A 15,821-nucleotide genomic window follows, 5' to 3' on the forward strand; every position below is an offset into this window, starting at 1 on the left:
TTGGAGGTGTGTTTGGGGTCGTTATCATGTTGGAATACTGCCCTGCAGCCCAGTCTCCGAAGGGAGGGGATCATGCTCTGCTTCAGTATGTCACAGTACATGTTGGCATTCATGGTTCCCTCAATGAACTGTAGCTCCCCAGTGCCGGCAGCACTCATGCAGCCCCAGACCATGACACTCCCACCACCATGCTTGACTGTAGGCAAGACACACTTGTCTTTGTACTCCTCACCTGGTTGCCACCACACACGCTTGACACCATCTGAACCAAATAAGTTTATCTTGGTCTCATCAGACCACAGGACATGGTTCCAGTAATCCATGTCCTTAGTCTGCTTGTCTTCAGCAAACTGTTTGCGGGCTTTCTTGTGCATCATCTTTAGAAGAGGCGTCCTTCTGGGACGACAGCCATGCAGACCAATTTGATGCAGTGTGCGGCGTATGGTCTGAGCACTGACAGGCTGACCCCCCACCCCTTCAACCGCTGCAGCAATGCTGGCAGCACTCATACGTCTATTTTCCAAACACAACCTGAGCACATGCACTCAACTTCTTTGGTCGGCCATGGTGAGGCCTGTTCTGAGTGGAACCTGTCCTGTTAAACCGCTGTATGGTCTTGGCCACCGTGCTGCAGCTCAGTTTCAGGGTCTTGGCAATCTTCTTATAGCCTACGCCATCTTTATGTAGAGCAACAATTCTTTTTTTCAGATCCTCAGAGAGTTCTTTTGAGGGAACAGCAAATTTACACTGTTATACAAGCTGTACACTCACTACTTTACATTGTAGCAAAGTGTCATTTCTTCAGTGTTGTCACATGAAAAGATATAATAAAATATTTACAAAAATGTGAGGGGTGTACTCACTTCTGTGAGATACTGTATATATATATATATATATATATATATATATATATATATATATATATATATATATAAAAAACATCGTTACACACAGACATACACACACACGACCAGTGTACCCTTCTTCTGATGGCTACTTCCAGCAGGATAATGTACCATGTCACAAAGCTGAAATTTCAAACTGGTTTCTTGAACATGACAATGAGTTCATTATACTAACATGGCCTCCACAGTCACCAGATCTCAATCCAATAGAGCACCTTTGGGATGTGGTTGAACAGGAGATTTGCATCATGGACGTACAGTTGACAAATCTGCAGCAACTGCATGATACTTTCATGACAACATGGACCAGAATTTTCCAACACCTTGTTGAATCTATGCCACAAAGAATTAAGGCAAAAGGGGGGTAGTATAAGGAACATTAGGAACAGATTCACAGCAAATTTTCACTAAAACCACATTTACCTCAAAGACACTGGGAGCATCACATCGAGCGACACATTTCAACAGAAACAAAGTCTGAGAAACTATCTGCTGACACTTTATTCACTTATAATTGAAAACAGCATGGTGTGCCCCCACATAAAGGAACTACTGTGAAGTCAATTAATTACAGAACAAGAGCAGGCACTGAGTGTTGCCATGGCAATAAAAGACAAATAGCAAGCGAATATGAGAGTGAAAGATTCTATGACTGCTGTAATATTAATCAGCTCTCATAGTGCAACCAGCCAGTCCAGATTGGAAAAATGAGAGACGACAATGTGTGCATAGTGGAAAAAACTCCAGTACATAATATATTCATTTTTCAAAATAGAGTAAATCTATCAAAAGATTGAGCATTATTAGGGGGGTGCTTCAATCCATGCTTAAAATTAAATTGAAGAAATACTAAATTGGATGCTAGAGCTTTGTAAGCAGAACACAAAGATAACAAAGAACCAAAACATGGAGCTTGTTACCGGGAGAGTGAGTTTTTATTTCTCAAATAACCACATCTGAATTATTACTGAATGTCATGTGGTCCATGAAAGTCAGGTGAAACTGTTACTTAGAGCTCAGAACATTTCAAGAGTTAGATACGTATCCAACATCACAATATTGAGGATAGAGCTTTGAAATCTGGTAACCAGATGTATAAACATCTGTATTAAGAGTGCTATACTTAAATTGCATAGTCATATATTTATATATATATATATATATATTATATATATAATAAATCTAGATCACTTGGAGCTCAAAGGAGATTAAACCATAATCTTATTCATTTATACACTACTGTTCAAACTGTTTGGGGTCAGTAAGATTTTGAAATGATTTTTTTAAAGTCTTTTACACACCAAGGCTGCATTTATTTGATCAAAAATACAGTAAAAACAAATATTGGGAAGTATTATTACAGATTAAAATAACTATTTTCTGTTTTACTATATTATAAATTGCAATTTATTCCTGTGATATCAAAGCTGAATTTTCAGCATCATTACTTCAGTCTTCAGGGTCACATGATCCTTCAGAAATCATATTAATATGATGATTTGGTACTCAAGAAACATTTATTATTATCATTATTATCAATGCTTAACCTCTTAACTGTCACCCCCACTTTTTTTTTGACATGAAAATGCACTATCCAAACTTAAATGGTTGTAATTGGTTGTAAAGAATACTTTGGAATATACACATAAGGCTGGTCTTGTTTTAAAAGATGAAATTTGGCAGATTATAGTAGAAATAAAATAATAAATTATGTAAGAAAGAGAAAAAAAAAAGTTATAAAAGTTTATGAAAATGTAAAAATATAATATTTTATATTGTATATAAAATATATATTTTACAAAACAAGTTTTACTCTAAAACTGCAAGAAAATCAAATCCAAAAATCTGAACAAGCTGTGTTCCAAATTTTAGGTTATCTCAAAAAATGAGCTTTCAGTCAGATTTTGTTTGGGCGCAGTACCACACTTTTTCACTAGATGACAACCAAGCTCCATTACTGACCATATAAGGGTGCCTCCATTTCCATATATGGTTTGAGTGATCTGAACCATATATTTCCATTATTTTCATACAATTCATGAAGTAGACATGGATGTTTGGCAGAATTTGATTTGAATTCAGCCTCTAATAAACATAAAAACATGTATGTGGGTTATAGATCGCCGCCACAATCATAAATGTATTTTTTTTCTTTTAAAAACAATTTCAGACCTTTTTTCCTCAAAAAAATTGAATGGATGTTATCTTTTAAACTCTTGACATGAAACCAAACATGTTTCAACCAATCTTTCATGATTTTTCATGTTCATCGCTATTTCAGAATAAAGGTCTGAACATGCCTTATGAGTATGAAAATATTCTTGTTGCAAATTGATGAATTACTGCTCCTCTGTAATTTATTTTGAAATATATGAAAAGTAGAGTAGAGTAGTAAGCTTTTAAATGATATATAATTTGTCAAGATTAGTTTAGGTTTAGTATAGGATATTACTATTTTAATACGTAATGGCTGTGGGCCCACCGGTGGGTCAGTGACAGTTAACAGGTTAAAATAGTTGTGCTGCTTAATATGTTTGTGTAAACCATGATACATTTTTAGGATGCTTTGATAAATAAAAAAATAAAAAAGAAAACTGTCACTTTTGATCAAAAACTAAATTTCTTTTTTTAAATCTTACTTCATTCCTTTGAACGGTAGTGTATATTATGTTATATAATTATAATAATAGTAATTATAATAGGCAGTTTCTCTTTGAATTAATAACAGTTTGTCTGGGCATAGCATGATAGTTATTTTCCAAGCTGTCCTGAAAGAAGCGAAAGGATGCTGCACAGTGAAAATGTGAGGATTAATATGTAAAACATACAACTATTTAACAGGTCAGTCGGACACTGTGTAGTGCTTTCCCGAGCTTTCTCCATTTCTCTTCCTGTAGATTTATGATTACTTTTGGAGTCTGTAGTGCTGGGAAGTTTCTTGAGTCCAAAAACATCCAAGTAAATATCTTTTCCTGAGACAAATTTCATCTCACAAAACCTGGCCCATATCTGTGCATAAGAGAGGATATTCCTCCGTCTCTGACAAAGTACGTCCTTGGTTACAAAAGTCTGTTTATCTAAAGTTCATGCGAAGATGCAATGTGCTCTTTCTCTTGGTCCTCCAACACACTTCCCTCTTCCTCCATCAGGCACTTTGATTCATTCTCTTCCTGTTCAACCTTTCCTGCCAGAGGTTTCTCAACCGTTTCCTCTCTCACCCAGTCTAAAATGTCAGTGTCCGATTCCTTTGACTCTTCAGCGAGTGAGTATATCTTATTTGGGTTGATAATGGTATGTTTCTTCTGGAATAACCCAAAGTCCGTAAAATCTTTAGGGAAGTCCTTCCTGGATTTGTCTTTGAGTAAAGGGTCTGCCAAAACTGCTGGTGATCCATTGACCACACAACCGAGAGACTCCCTTGTCTCCTCAGAGTTTTGTTGCTGTAGCACTTCAGTGACATCGTACAAATGTAGTTTTTTGTTCTGCTTAAGAGCCGTGGGATACTGAAGCGAACCATCTTGATGAGAAACATCGGAGGCCGCTGTGCCTGGCTTATTCGCACAAGTACTTTTCTGGTTGCCTTTCATCATTCCAATGACTTCGTAACGGAAGCTAGATATGTCTTGCTTCAGCTCCTGTTGAAGTGATGAGAGTCCACAATTACTTGTGTCTTTTAATCAAAACACTTATTTAAAAGGTACAGTTTTATTTCAGAATTTTATTGTAATTTTATCTCTTTTTTACTACTGGACACTTTTACATGCAAAATACATCATTCAAGGGTAATATAGGGTACTTCTACAATAGCACCGATAACTTAAAACTTGTGCTGTGATGTAATGCTTCATTCACACCATTGGGTGTCAGTGTAAAGTACAAGACCACTGTTGTATCCATTGTTTAAGACGATAAATAAGGACCAGTGAAACATAAGCAAGTGTTTTACTAAGCTATATGTAGACAAATCATTTTTCAATGCTTACTTTAAAATTCTCCTCTGTGAGACCCTCCTCAGTCTTGGCATCTCGAATCATGGCAGCCACATATCGTTTGACTAAGTTTCTCAAGACTTCCTGCATTTAGGGAAATAGCAGTTACAATACATTGGTAGAACAATGACAAAGAAATCAAAACAATAGAGAAAGAACTGTAGGGAAACAATATTTTTGGTGGAAAGCTACCTGGTATTGGTGGTTAATTCTCACATTTTCAGCAGCTCTTCTCTGAAAGGACAAAAGGAAGGACATTTGAAATACAATAATTCTCACTGTCCTCTACAATATTAAAGTAGGCTATCTGCTGATTCTAAGACAACCAAGCAACTAGACATCTTGTGACACATATTTAGCTGTAATGAAATTCCCCTTGCTCCATTACATAATATTAACCTTTTCAATAAATTTCAATAAAATTCACTTTTCTGTAAGACCAAAAAAAAGAGACATAAAATAAACAGTTTTTCCACAGAGTCTCACCCCTATTGTTCCAAATGTCTCAGTCCTCTTTGACCTTCTCTTGAACACATTCACCTTAATCCATTTAATCAGGTAACATATGGATTTGGGACTTGGGATAATGTTGAAGGGAGGTGGCAAGGTGCCTCCTTCTTCAAAATAACTCATCCATAATTTAGTTCTTGCGAATTTCCATTCAATATCAGCATGGTCCTTCAGGAAAGCCAGAACACATAAATGTTTGAGGCAGGTTATTACTGGGAAATTTACACTTATGTTCTTGGCAGATGCTTTCACACTAAAGTGACTTACAAGGTACTGCACACTGTACCGTATTTTCCGGAATATAAGTCACGTCTTTTTTTTCATCTGAAATGTACTATGACTTAAATTCCAAAGTGACTTATATGATGCAAATAATGTCAAAAAATTTGGATTTGTGCTGAATAAGGGAGGAACGTAAGCCCAAGTTTATTTGTGTAGCTCATTCCCACACGCCAGCAGTTTCAGCTTTACTTTAAATAAATTTGTTTAGGCTTGGACTTTTTAATAAATTTTGTTTATAATAAATTTGACTATAGTTTTATACATATTTTCCCATCTCGTTCTGTTCTGAATACCGTTCAATTTAACGGATTTGGCATGCAGTGAGGGGAACTACGTCTGTAAACATTTCATTTAATTCACTTGTATTTCACATTATTTCTGAATATAACAATAAAATGTGACTTAAACACTGATGCAACTTACTGTATCTGTTTTTTGTTTCTTTCAACAATGCAATTTGGACCCAGTGTAATAATCATGTGTGACTTATTTTCTATAAAATACAGTATATGTAATATGCAACAATTACCAGAGTAAGACATTATGAAGATATGTCTACAAGTTCTCAGGTCAGACCTCAGAAAGTACTTACAGCGATATGCTGATAAGAATTGTTCATCATGGCAATGAGCATATTGAGGAGGACCACCAAGGAGATGATGTTATAGGTCCCAAACATTGTGGCACCCACAAATTCGGTGAACTTGTGGTCAGCTTTGACATTTGTCACATACAGACTGATCAACCCAAAAATTGACCAAAACAAAGACTGCAAGGTCTCAAATAGCCTACAAACAGAATACAAACAAAATCAGGATGTGCAGTTGCAACTTATACACAACTTTTCAGCTTTCATTGTAGTCTAGGGGCCAAAATTACTAACTATTTAAAGGGATAGTTCACCCAAAAATGAAAATTTGATGTTTATCTGCTTACCCCCAGGGCATCCAAGATGTAGGCGACTTTGTTTCTTCAGTAGAACACAAATGATGATTTTTAACTCCAACCGTTGCGGTCTGTCAGTCGTATAATGCATGTCAATGGGAACAAAATCTATAAGAGTAAAAAAAAAAAAAAAAAACATGCACAGACAAATCCAAATTAAACCCTGCGGCTCGTGATGACACATTGATGTCCTAAGACACGAAACGATCGGTTTGTGCGAGAAACCGAACAGTATTTATATCATTTTTTACCTCTAATAAACCACTATGTCCAACTGCCTTGAACGCGCACGGCATCCGGTGCGTGAGGTCTGAATGCACTCTGATGCCGGAAGTGATCTCTCGCACTCATTGACATATACGCGCGAGAGATCACTTCCGGCATCAGAACACGTTTTCAGACCTCACACACCGGATGCTCAAGGCAGTTGGACATAGTGGTGTATTAGAGGTAAAAAATGATATAAATACTGTTCGGTTTCTCGAACAAACCGATCGTTTCGTGTCTTAGGACATCAATGTGTCGTCACGAGCCGCAGGGTTTAATTTGGATTTGTCTGTGCATGTTTTTTTTGACTCTCATAGATTTTGTTACCATTGACATGCATTATACGACTGACAGACTGCAACGGTTGGACAACATCTTGGATGCCCTGGGGGTAAGCAGATAAACATCAAATTTTCATTTTTGGGTGAACTATCCCTTTAAGATTATATATATATGTATATAAAAAGATACAGGTGTAGTTGACAATGAAATTAGATCAATTAAGTATTGAGATATGAGTTAATAGATATTTTGATATTAGGCCTTTTCCCAAGACTTACGTTGAGAATGCATTGTTTTGACGTTCACAGCGGATGCCTTTGCAGCTAATGTCATCACTAGTCTCGTAGTAGAAGTAAAGCTGATTGAGTCCATTAGCAAAGGCAAGCAACACCAGGCAGTAGATGAATAGGAACTTTAGAATGTCCAGGAGCATCCGCCCTAATGATATCTGCAAAGGACCTAGGTGAGAGTTGGCCGTGAAAAGCGAGATGAGGCGTAGAGAGCTGAAGATGTTGGCAATGGCAAACACTGCCTCAGCCACCAGTGTGGGGTGCCACATTTCCCAGTTTTCCCTGGGTTTGCAACCACTGTACTGTTAGGAAAGAAAAAAAGGAGCAGTTAAAGGGTTAGTTCACCAAAAAATGAAAATTCTGTCATTAATTACTCACCCTCATGTCGTTCCACACCTGTAAGACCTTCGTTCATCTTCAGAACACAAATTAAGATATTTTTGATAAAATCCGATGGCTCAGTGAGGCCTGCATTTGACAGCAAGATAATTAACATTTTCAGATGCCCAGAAAGCTACTAAAGACATAATTAAAACAGTCCATGCGACTACAGTTTCAACCTTAATATTATAAAGCGACGAGAATACTTTTTGTGCACCAAAAAACAAAATAGCAACTTTATTCAACAATATCTAGTGATGGGATATTTCAAAACACTGCTTTATGAATCATTGGTTTGGAGCACATGTCAAACTGCCAAAGTCACATGATTTCAGTAAACCAGGCATCCTCACGTCATAAGTGTTTTGTAAAGCTTCGAAGCTTCATGAAGCAGTGTTTTGAAATCGCCCATCACTAGATATTGTTGAATAAAGTCATTATTTTGTTTTTTTGGCACACAAAAAGTATTCTCGTCGCTTCATAACATTAAGGTTGAACCACTGTAGTCACATGAACTGTTTTAAATGTGTCTTTAGTAGCTTTCTGGGCATTTAAAGTGTTAATTATCTTGCTGTCAATGAAGGCCTCACTGAGCCATCGGATTTCATCAAAAATATCTTAATTTGTGTTCAGAAGATGAACGAAGGTCTTACGGGTGTGGAACGACATGAGGGTGAGTAATTAATGACAGAATTTTCATTTTTGGATGAATTAACCCTTTAATAAATTACTCTTGGTCCATTCCCAAGTGATTCCCACCAGTGATTGTTGTGATGTAACATACCTTAACATATGCAACGATCTTCAGTGAGATGGTTGCAAGATACAAGGAATTCATCACAAAGTCCATAAGATTCCACCAGTCATGCATGTAATCTTGAAATCCACCATCCCACATCTGCTTGATCTCTGTCCATATGAATCCTGCAAGAGCAGCCAAGAGATTTTGTTGGTTCATGTTCAAAGAACTTTTCTGGTCCAGGATGAATCTTGCAAATGTTGCATAGAGAACATATAATAAAACAATCACAATTCTAGCAGATATTCTTTTAGAAATATCTAATCTTTTCTATGTATTATTGTATACTAATACACAAACAAATAGCTCAGTTTAGGACCAGATTATGAAATCATATCAGTTCTGTAGGGATGTGGTGTTACAGTACCTAGAACCCAGGGTAGGATCATCCACTCCACCGTGGTGGGCTTTGGACCTTGACGATCAGGATTGTTAGAGACTATGTGCTGGGAAGCCAGCAGCAGGAGGAAGAGGAAGGTCAAATAAGAGGCGGTGTGGCAAATAAACTTAATGAAGGGCTTGCGGATGAAGAGGCCATAGCGGCTCTTGGGTGCCACCAGGTAACAGAGGGAGAGCAGGGGGAATAAGAGGCCAATGAAGACGCAGGTGATGAACTTGCCAGCCCAGTGACGTCTCCTCCAGCCAGGAAATTCATCATACCAGCGTGAGGCCAACAGCTGCTGGCAATTTGGCTGTGCTACAAACTGAGAGACAAAACAATAGAAGAGAATAAAGGGAAATCATACGTTACTATCCAAGTATGAACAGGTGGTCTGGAAAGCAAGCTGCCAAATCAGTAATTTTCCTGGCGTTTTTTTTTGGTCAGGTTTCCCAGAATGTTCATTTTTACCGTTTGCAAGACTTACTAGAATTTTACGTCTGTGTACATATATTACTTTGGCATAGTTTATGACATAGGAGCATAAGCTTAAACATCATTATGCCATGTATTCCACTCTAACTGAGCCAAACACTGTCAGTAAAATTAAATTACAGCACAAGCAAACTATACATTAGTGTTTTCAGCAGTTTGCCCAAAGCCAGACTCCAGGATACCCATGTAAAGTGAGCATTAGTGTCTTATAAAGTCAGAATGATGAAGTGAACATGAACAGTAAGGCAGGAGGTCTGGGTTTCTCTCATTTATTCCCATTTATTCCCCACACTGCTGAGCCTCCAACAGAATATAGCCAACATGTTGATTCATACTAAATATAGCCAACATGTTGAGTCGAACGCTTACGAAAAGGTTTGTAACGTGATTGATAATCAAAAAAAAAAAAAAAAAAAAACAACAAAAAACAGCTCTAACAAGATCTAAAGACACATCATCACCTAGATGTTGTAAAATCATTAAAATTTTGAGATGAATAAAATTTAGTATTAGATTGAAAGCATTTTTTTTTTTTTTTGTCCTACAGCTTTAATTGGATCCTTCCCAAATTTTTGTCAGATCATCTTAAGGCCAAGCTTGTCCTTAAAACTTTCTTTAACAGAACAAAACTAATATAAACAGAAAAAAGGAACTAAACTTGAATAGATTATCATGACTCAAACTAAAATAAAATGAAACTAGCCACAAATTGATTTTAGCACTAGTTTTTGATAAAGAATATATTGTAAAAGTTGTACATTTGTTAACTTGTCTTCATTAAACCTAAAAAGACAACTAGATAACACTAGCAATAACACTATATGGTCCTGAGATAGGTAATTCTGCTTTTTAAATGATATAAAATCAACACACAAAGCATACCTTTACACAACAATGATGTACTAAAACCTGAAAAGTTTTTCTCTAGAGCTTTGAGTACAGATGACGCCATTGTCAAAACGATTCCTTTTCACACGAATCCAAGAAAACTAATAAAATGCATGACCACCCAGTAGGTGTCACTTTATAAAGAAACACTATGTGCCTGTAGATTGAGATTTGAAACCCGTTTTCAAAAGTTTGCATTTTCAGACCCCCAAACACCTTTGTTGTGTGAAAGAACAAAATAAAAACTCATTAAAAAAAAAAATTCCATTTTTAGTTGAAAACAGTGTCATGGTCACTGAGTTTGTTTCGTGATGGTGCAGCAATTAAACACTACTGTATATATTTAACCAAATCTCTCATTATAGTGCATTAAAAATCCTTCATTTGATATTTTTTCTCTTTAATATAAGTCGTAAATATTAAATCTAAAATAAAAACTAAAACTATAATACTGAAAAAAATAGAATAAAATAGAATGAATTATAATAACCCTGTGTAACATCCACTATATCATTGGCGAGGATGCAGAATTAAGCTGTATTGTTTGGCATTAAACAGAATTTTATTATGTATAAGCAACCTACTTTAAGTTATATTACAGTTTTTCTCAATCGCTTTGGTTCAATTCTCAAATGAGATTTTTTTTTTTTTTTCCCTCAAAACAGTAAGTTCAGATCTCTGAACAATTCGTTTCTTGTTAGAGATTTGAATTTTCTACAATTTGCACAATAACTAAACGCACACAGCTTGTTGATCAAAACTGATGAGTTGATTCTCAGTGAAATTGTCAAACACTTCACAACTTCTAAACTTTTTCATCGCATGAGCCATCACATGCAAAATGGTCCATTCAGTTATCAAAATCTGTCAGACATGCATGTTTATTACATAAATATCTGACATACGACGTTTGTAATGTCTGATAAATTGACAAATGGCCTGCCATTGAAATGAAAAAGGAATCACAATCTTACCAATCAAAGTTTGGAAGCATATGTTTGGATATATTTTCAGTTTGCCCAGAGCCGGCCCAAGGCATAAGCGAACTAAGCGGCTGCATAGGGCCCCCATAGGACCACCAGGGGACCCCCAAGAGCACATGACAGCTTGATTTTTACAGCGCACATTCTGTCAGTTTCAGTTCCGTGCCTCCGTCGAATACTGTACAACTTGACGTACATTCGCATCACATGTTAATGCAGCGGTACAATTACACTCACGGGATACTGCACTTTTTCATAATCACAAAAGTTCATTATTTGCATGTGCTTTAAAGCCTTGCCGGTTAAACATTTCATTCGCGTGCTGTTCTGACATGCGCTTTTTCTGAGCGCGTACATCCGAAGCGCACGCACACTAAAAAGCCTGTCAAACAGCGTCTGATTACTGGACTTTATCTTTTGCGTCTGATTGCACTAATATTGTCAAATACACAGAAGGTTTACATAAACACAGTTGGTTATGTCTACAGTGAAAGTAATCGGTTGAGAGAAAATCGGATGTGTGTCTGTATTGTAGATGCATGCAGGTCTTAAAGTAACAGAAGCCAAATAGTAAACATGCTGCCCCTTGTCCTTAAAGGGATAGTTCACCCAACAATGAAAATTCTTCCATTATTTACTCTTTCTCATGTTGTTCCAAACCTGTATTAATTTCTTTTCATTTTTGGGTGAACTATTCCTTTAATGTTAATAAATGTATTATTGTTATTTTGTTACAAGTCCATCTGATCGGTTCATTTTATGTCATTATTTAAGTATTTAATTTAATATTGTACGTTTTGTACATTTACATTTATTACATATATAAGAAGATACAGTTTATCTTAAGTTATTCTAACCAAGGGCCCCCCAAATAAAATTCTGCTTAGGACCCCATAAAAGCTTGGGCCGGCCCTGAGTTTGCCCAGCACAATCGCTAGCATTTTTGAACATGGAGGAACGTAACAACCATGAACAGCAGCAGCTGTAACAGTACTGTATACATTTGTATTTATACAGCACATTTATTTTTGTAGAAATGCGTTACATGTAAACTGAAAATTCACAGTTGCTTGTCGTAGAAGAGCAACAGGAAGATATGTAAGAATGTGTGGTGTTGGTATTAGGGGAAGACATAATATACAAATTTTCAGTTTATATTGTTTATATTTTTATATTGTTTATATTTATATTGAAATTGTATCTAAAAAGCTCAAGACATTCTTATAAAGTATAGAAAGCAGTCAGTCTGAACAAAAAAGTAGAAAAGCATGAAATTTGTATATGACAAATATTACCATTGTGAAACATCTAAACATGTTGACCAGCGTGGCTCACACGATGACAAAAACACTTTTTATTTTGGTATCATTAGCCAATTTACTGACACAATAACTAGGCATTGAAGCATGAATTACATGTTTTGGCTGAGCTACTACATTTTGCAGACATGCAACATTGTTCTGATGTTCCAGCAAACAGTTTTGACAATTGAACTTACAGTTAAGAGAAATGTTTTGAAAAATGTGCCAAAGCAATTGCGTTAAATCCGCTCATAATCTTTGCAATAACAGAGATAAAAATTCTTTGAATCATGCTGATGGAACGTAAAAAATTTAATTATGCGCTTGGCCCTGAAACTGCCACCTGCAGTCGTACATTGACTCTTGTTCTTGCTGCTTATTTGTTCTTCTCTCTCATCTTCTTCATCTTGTCTCCCGTTATCTGCCCAAAGCCATTAACGAGGCATCTAAAATGTCAAGCGGAAGTGGGAAGGAGCCTAACCAAATTACAGACAAATGCATCCTCATTACAGCAGAGCCAGGCGTTCTGAAGGCGATGAGGTCAAGTCTGAGATGAGTTTAAGTGTTCTCCGTCAGGGACGATTAGCACGGTACAATCTCTTCTCCGGCTCAAATAAAGGACTCTGTCACAGGGCTGCTGTGCGAGTGACAACAGCACCTTAATACACCTCAACACGACAAATAGGGCCGCCACTTAAAATAAAAGGAAACATGCCAAGCAAACACTGTGTCTCTGTCTGGAGCATGTACCTTTTTACTGCTGCACTCTACAGCAAAAACTGACTTAAGTTCAAATCTCCTAGGTTTCATTTTCAGAAATGAATTTACAACATCTCGAAAACTTAACATAATAAACAAAACACATATACCGGAATTTGAAAAGTGAGGAAAAAGTGTCAAAATCTACATTGCGGGGCTTGTATGCAAGTTATGAACTATTTTAGCACAAAATGCTTTACCTCCACGAAACACATGCCACTTTTTCTACTCCATCAGATTCTTTAAGGAGTTTAGCTATGATGTATAGGCCCTTATCAGATCTTCTGCAGATGTAAGACCACCATGCCATCACATGTTATACAAACTTCAAACAGCTGGCACATGAAAGCCCATGTTCAGGGAGCATGGAAATTGTACTTGTTCACAGCAGGATATTCAAGCAAATCAGATACACTGAAGCACAATCTGCTTAGATAGATCGATAGATCAATAGATAAAGCGTTATGAACAGCAAAGGTATTTTTTTATCCATCTCCTCAAGAATTATAATGATCACATATTTTTACGTCTGAGGTAATACAAAGCATGCTGCATCTGATCTCTGATTTTATAGTGGATATTCACATGCTTAACTGAAGACATTCTAGTAACATTTACAATAATAAGATTAGTGCTGGTGTGACCGTCTCTCTGCCATTTCCAATGATTGTGTGACAGCTGGAACAAATGCCATTTAATCTGAACTGTGTCCTGTCTAATATAATCACGGGTTGAGAGGAATATAACAAATGGATATTTATGTAACTCACATACAATATTGTTGATTTGACTGCACTGACACTATTGGATGAGAACTGGATGATGACAACATCACTGTTTTCTCCATAGCTGCGTTGAACTTGAAATTGATTAACTTAACATAGTTACTGAATCAACACTGAACTGATTTCAACTAAATAATGACTGTTTACTATTGTCCTTTTTACAGCAGAATTGAATTCGGTTTGCATCACTTAATCCTTATTTTCCTGTTTATCACAGTAAAGCTGCTTTGAAACAATCTGTATTGTATAAAGTGCTATATACTGTAAATAAAATTGACTTGACTCACATATAGTAAGCAACAAAGCAAATCATATATGCATGGCAAATTCATCTGAAAAAAGGGGTGTAAAGTATTGGCAAAACCAAAAGAAGGCAAAATAATTTCAGCAAAATGGCTCTAGGATATGTCAAATATATATACACACACACACACACACACTGATCAGGCATAACATTATGACCACCTTCCTAATAATGTGTTGGTCCCCCTTTTGCCATCAAGGCATGGACTCCTCTAGACCCCTGAAGGTGTGCTGTGGTGTCTGACACCAAGATGTTAGCAGCAGATTCTTTAAGTCCTGTAAGTTTCGAGGTGGGGCCTCCATGGATCGGACTTGTTTGTTCAGCACATCCCACAGATGCTCGATTGGATTGAGATCTGGGGAATTCGGATGTCAAGTCAACACCTCAAACTCGTTGTTGTGCTCCTCAAACCATTCCTGAACCATTTTTGCTTTGTGGCAGGAGCATTATCCTGCTGAAAGAGGCCACAGCCACCAAGGAATACCATTTCCATGAAAGGGTGTACATGGTCTGCAACAATGCTTAGGTAGGTGGTACGTGTCAAAGTAACATCCACATGGATGGCAGGACCCAAGGTTTCCCAGCAGAACATTACCAAAAGCATCACACTGTCTCCGCCGGCTTGCCTTCTTCCTATAGTGCATCCTGGTGCCATGTGTTCCCCAGGTAAGCGATGCACACGCACCCGACCATCCATGTGATGTAAAAGAAAACGTGATTAATCAGACCAGGCCACCTTCTTTCATTGCTCCGTGGTCCAGTTCTGATGATCACGTGTCCACTGTTGGCTCTTTCGGCGGTGGACAGGGGTCAGCATGGGCACCCTGACTGGTCTGCAGCTATGCAGCCCCATACGCAACAAACTGTGATGCACTGTGTATTCTGACACCTTTCTATCAGAACCAGCATTAACTTCTTGAGCAGTTTGAGCTACAGTAGCTCATCTGTTGGATCGGACCACACGGGCCAGCCTTTGCTCCTCATGTGCATCATTGAGATTTGGCCGCCCATGACCCTGTCGCAAGTTCACCACTGTTCCTTCCTTGGACCACTTTTGATAGATACTGACCACTGCAGACCGGGAACACCCCACAAGAGCTGCAGTTTTGGGTCAGTGCTCTGACCCAGTCGTCTAGCCATCACAATTTGGCCCTTGTCAAACTCGCTCAAATCCTTACGCTTGCCCTTTTTTCCTGCTTCTAACACATCAACTTTGAGGACAAAATGTTCACTTGCTGTCTAATATATCCCACCCACTCACAGGTGCCGTGATGAAG

At 37.4% G+C, this 15,821-nt stretch overlaps 1 protein-coding gene across 3 annotated transcripts in view; it reads right to left on the reverse strand.

Annotated features, from left to right (window-relative positions):
• Positions 1-2,648: 2,648 nt before the first annotated feature.
• trpc4b (transient receptor potential cation channel, subfamily C, member 4b) overlaps positions 2,649-15,821 on the reverse strand; it is a 30,332-nt gene continuing 17,159 nt past the window's right edge. For 2 of the 3 annotated variants that reach the window (XM_051861237.1, XM_051861238.1), the window contains 8 exons: positions 9,018-9,354; positions 8,636-8,775; positions 7,459-7,772; positions 6,279-6,474; positions 5,381-5,572; positions 5,087-5,128; positions 4,889-4,978; positions 2,649-4,540 (listed from right to left, as the gene is read on the reverse strand). In XM_051861237.1, the coding sequence (XP_051717197.1) occupies positions 3,983-4,540; positions 4,889-4,978; positions 5,087-5,128; positions 5,381-5,572; positions 6,279-6,474; positions 7,459-7,772; positions 8,636-8,775; positions 9,018-9,354 (1,869 nt within the window). In that variant the 3' untranslated portion in view covers positions 2,649-3,982. Of the gene's footprint in view, positions 4,541-4,888; positions 4,979-5,086; positions 5,129-5,380; positions 5,573-6,278; positions 6,475-7,201; positions 7,284-7,458; positions 7,773-8,635; positions 8,776-9,017; positions 9,355-15,821 lie in introns of those variants that run through there. The other variant, XM_051861239.1, reaches the window with a different exon arrangement.

This window comes from Ctenopharyngodon idella, chromosome 15 (assembly GCF_019924925.1).
Source record: "Ctenopharyngodon idella isolate HZGC_01 chromosome 15, HZGC01, whole genome shotgun sequence".
Taxonomy (NCBI): Eukaryota; Metazoa; Chordata; class Actinopteri; order Cypriniformes; family Xenocyprididae; genus Ctenopharyngodon; species Ctenopharyngodon idella.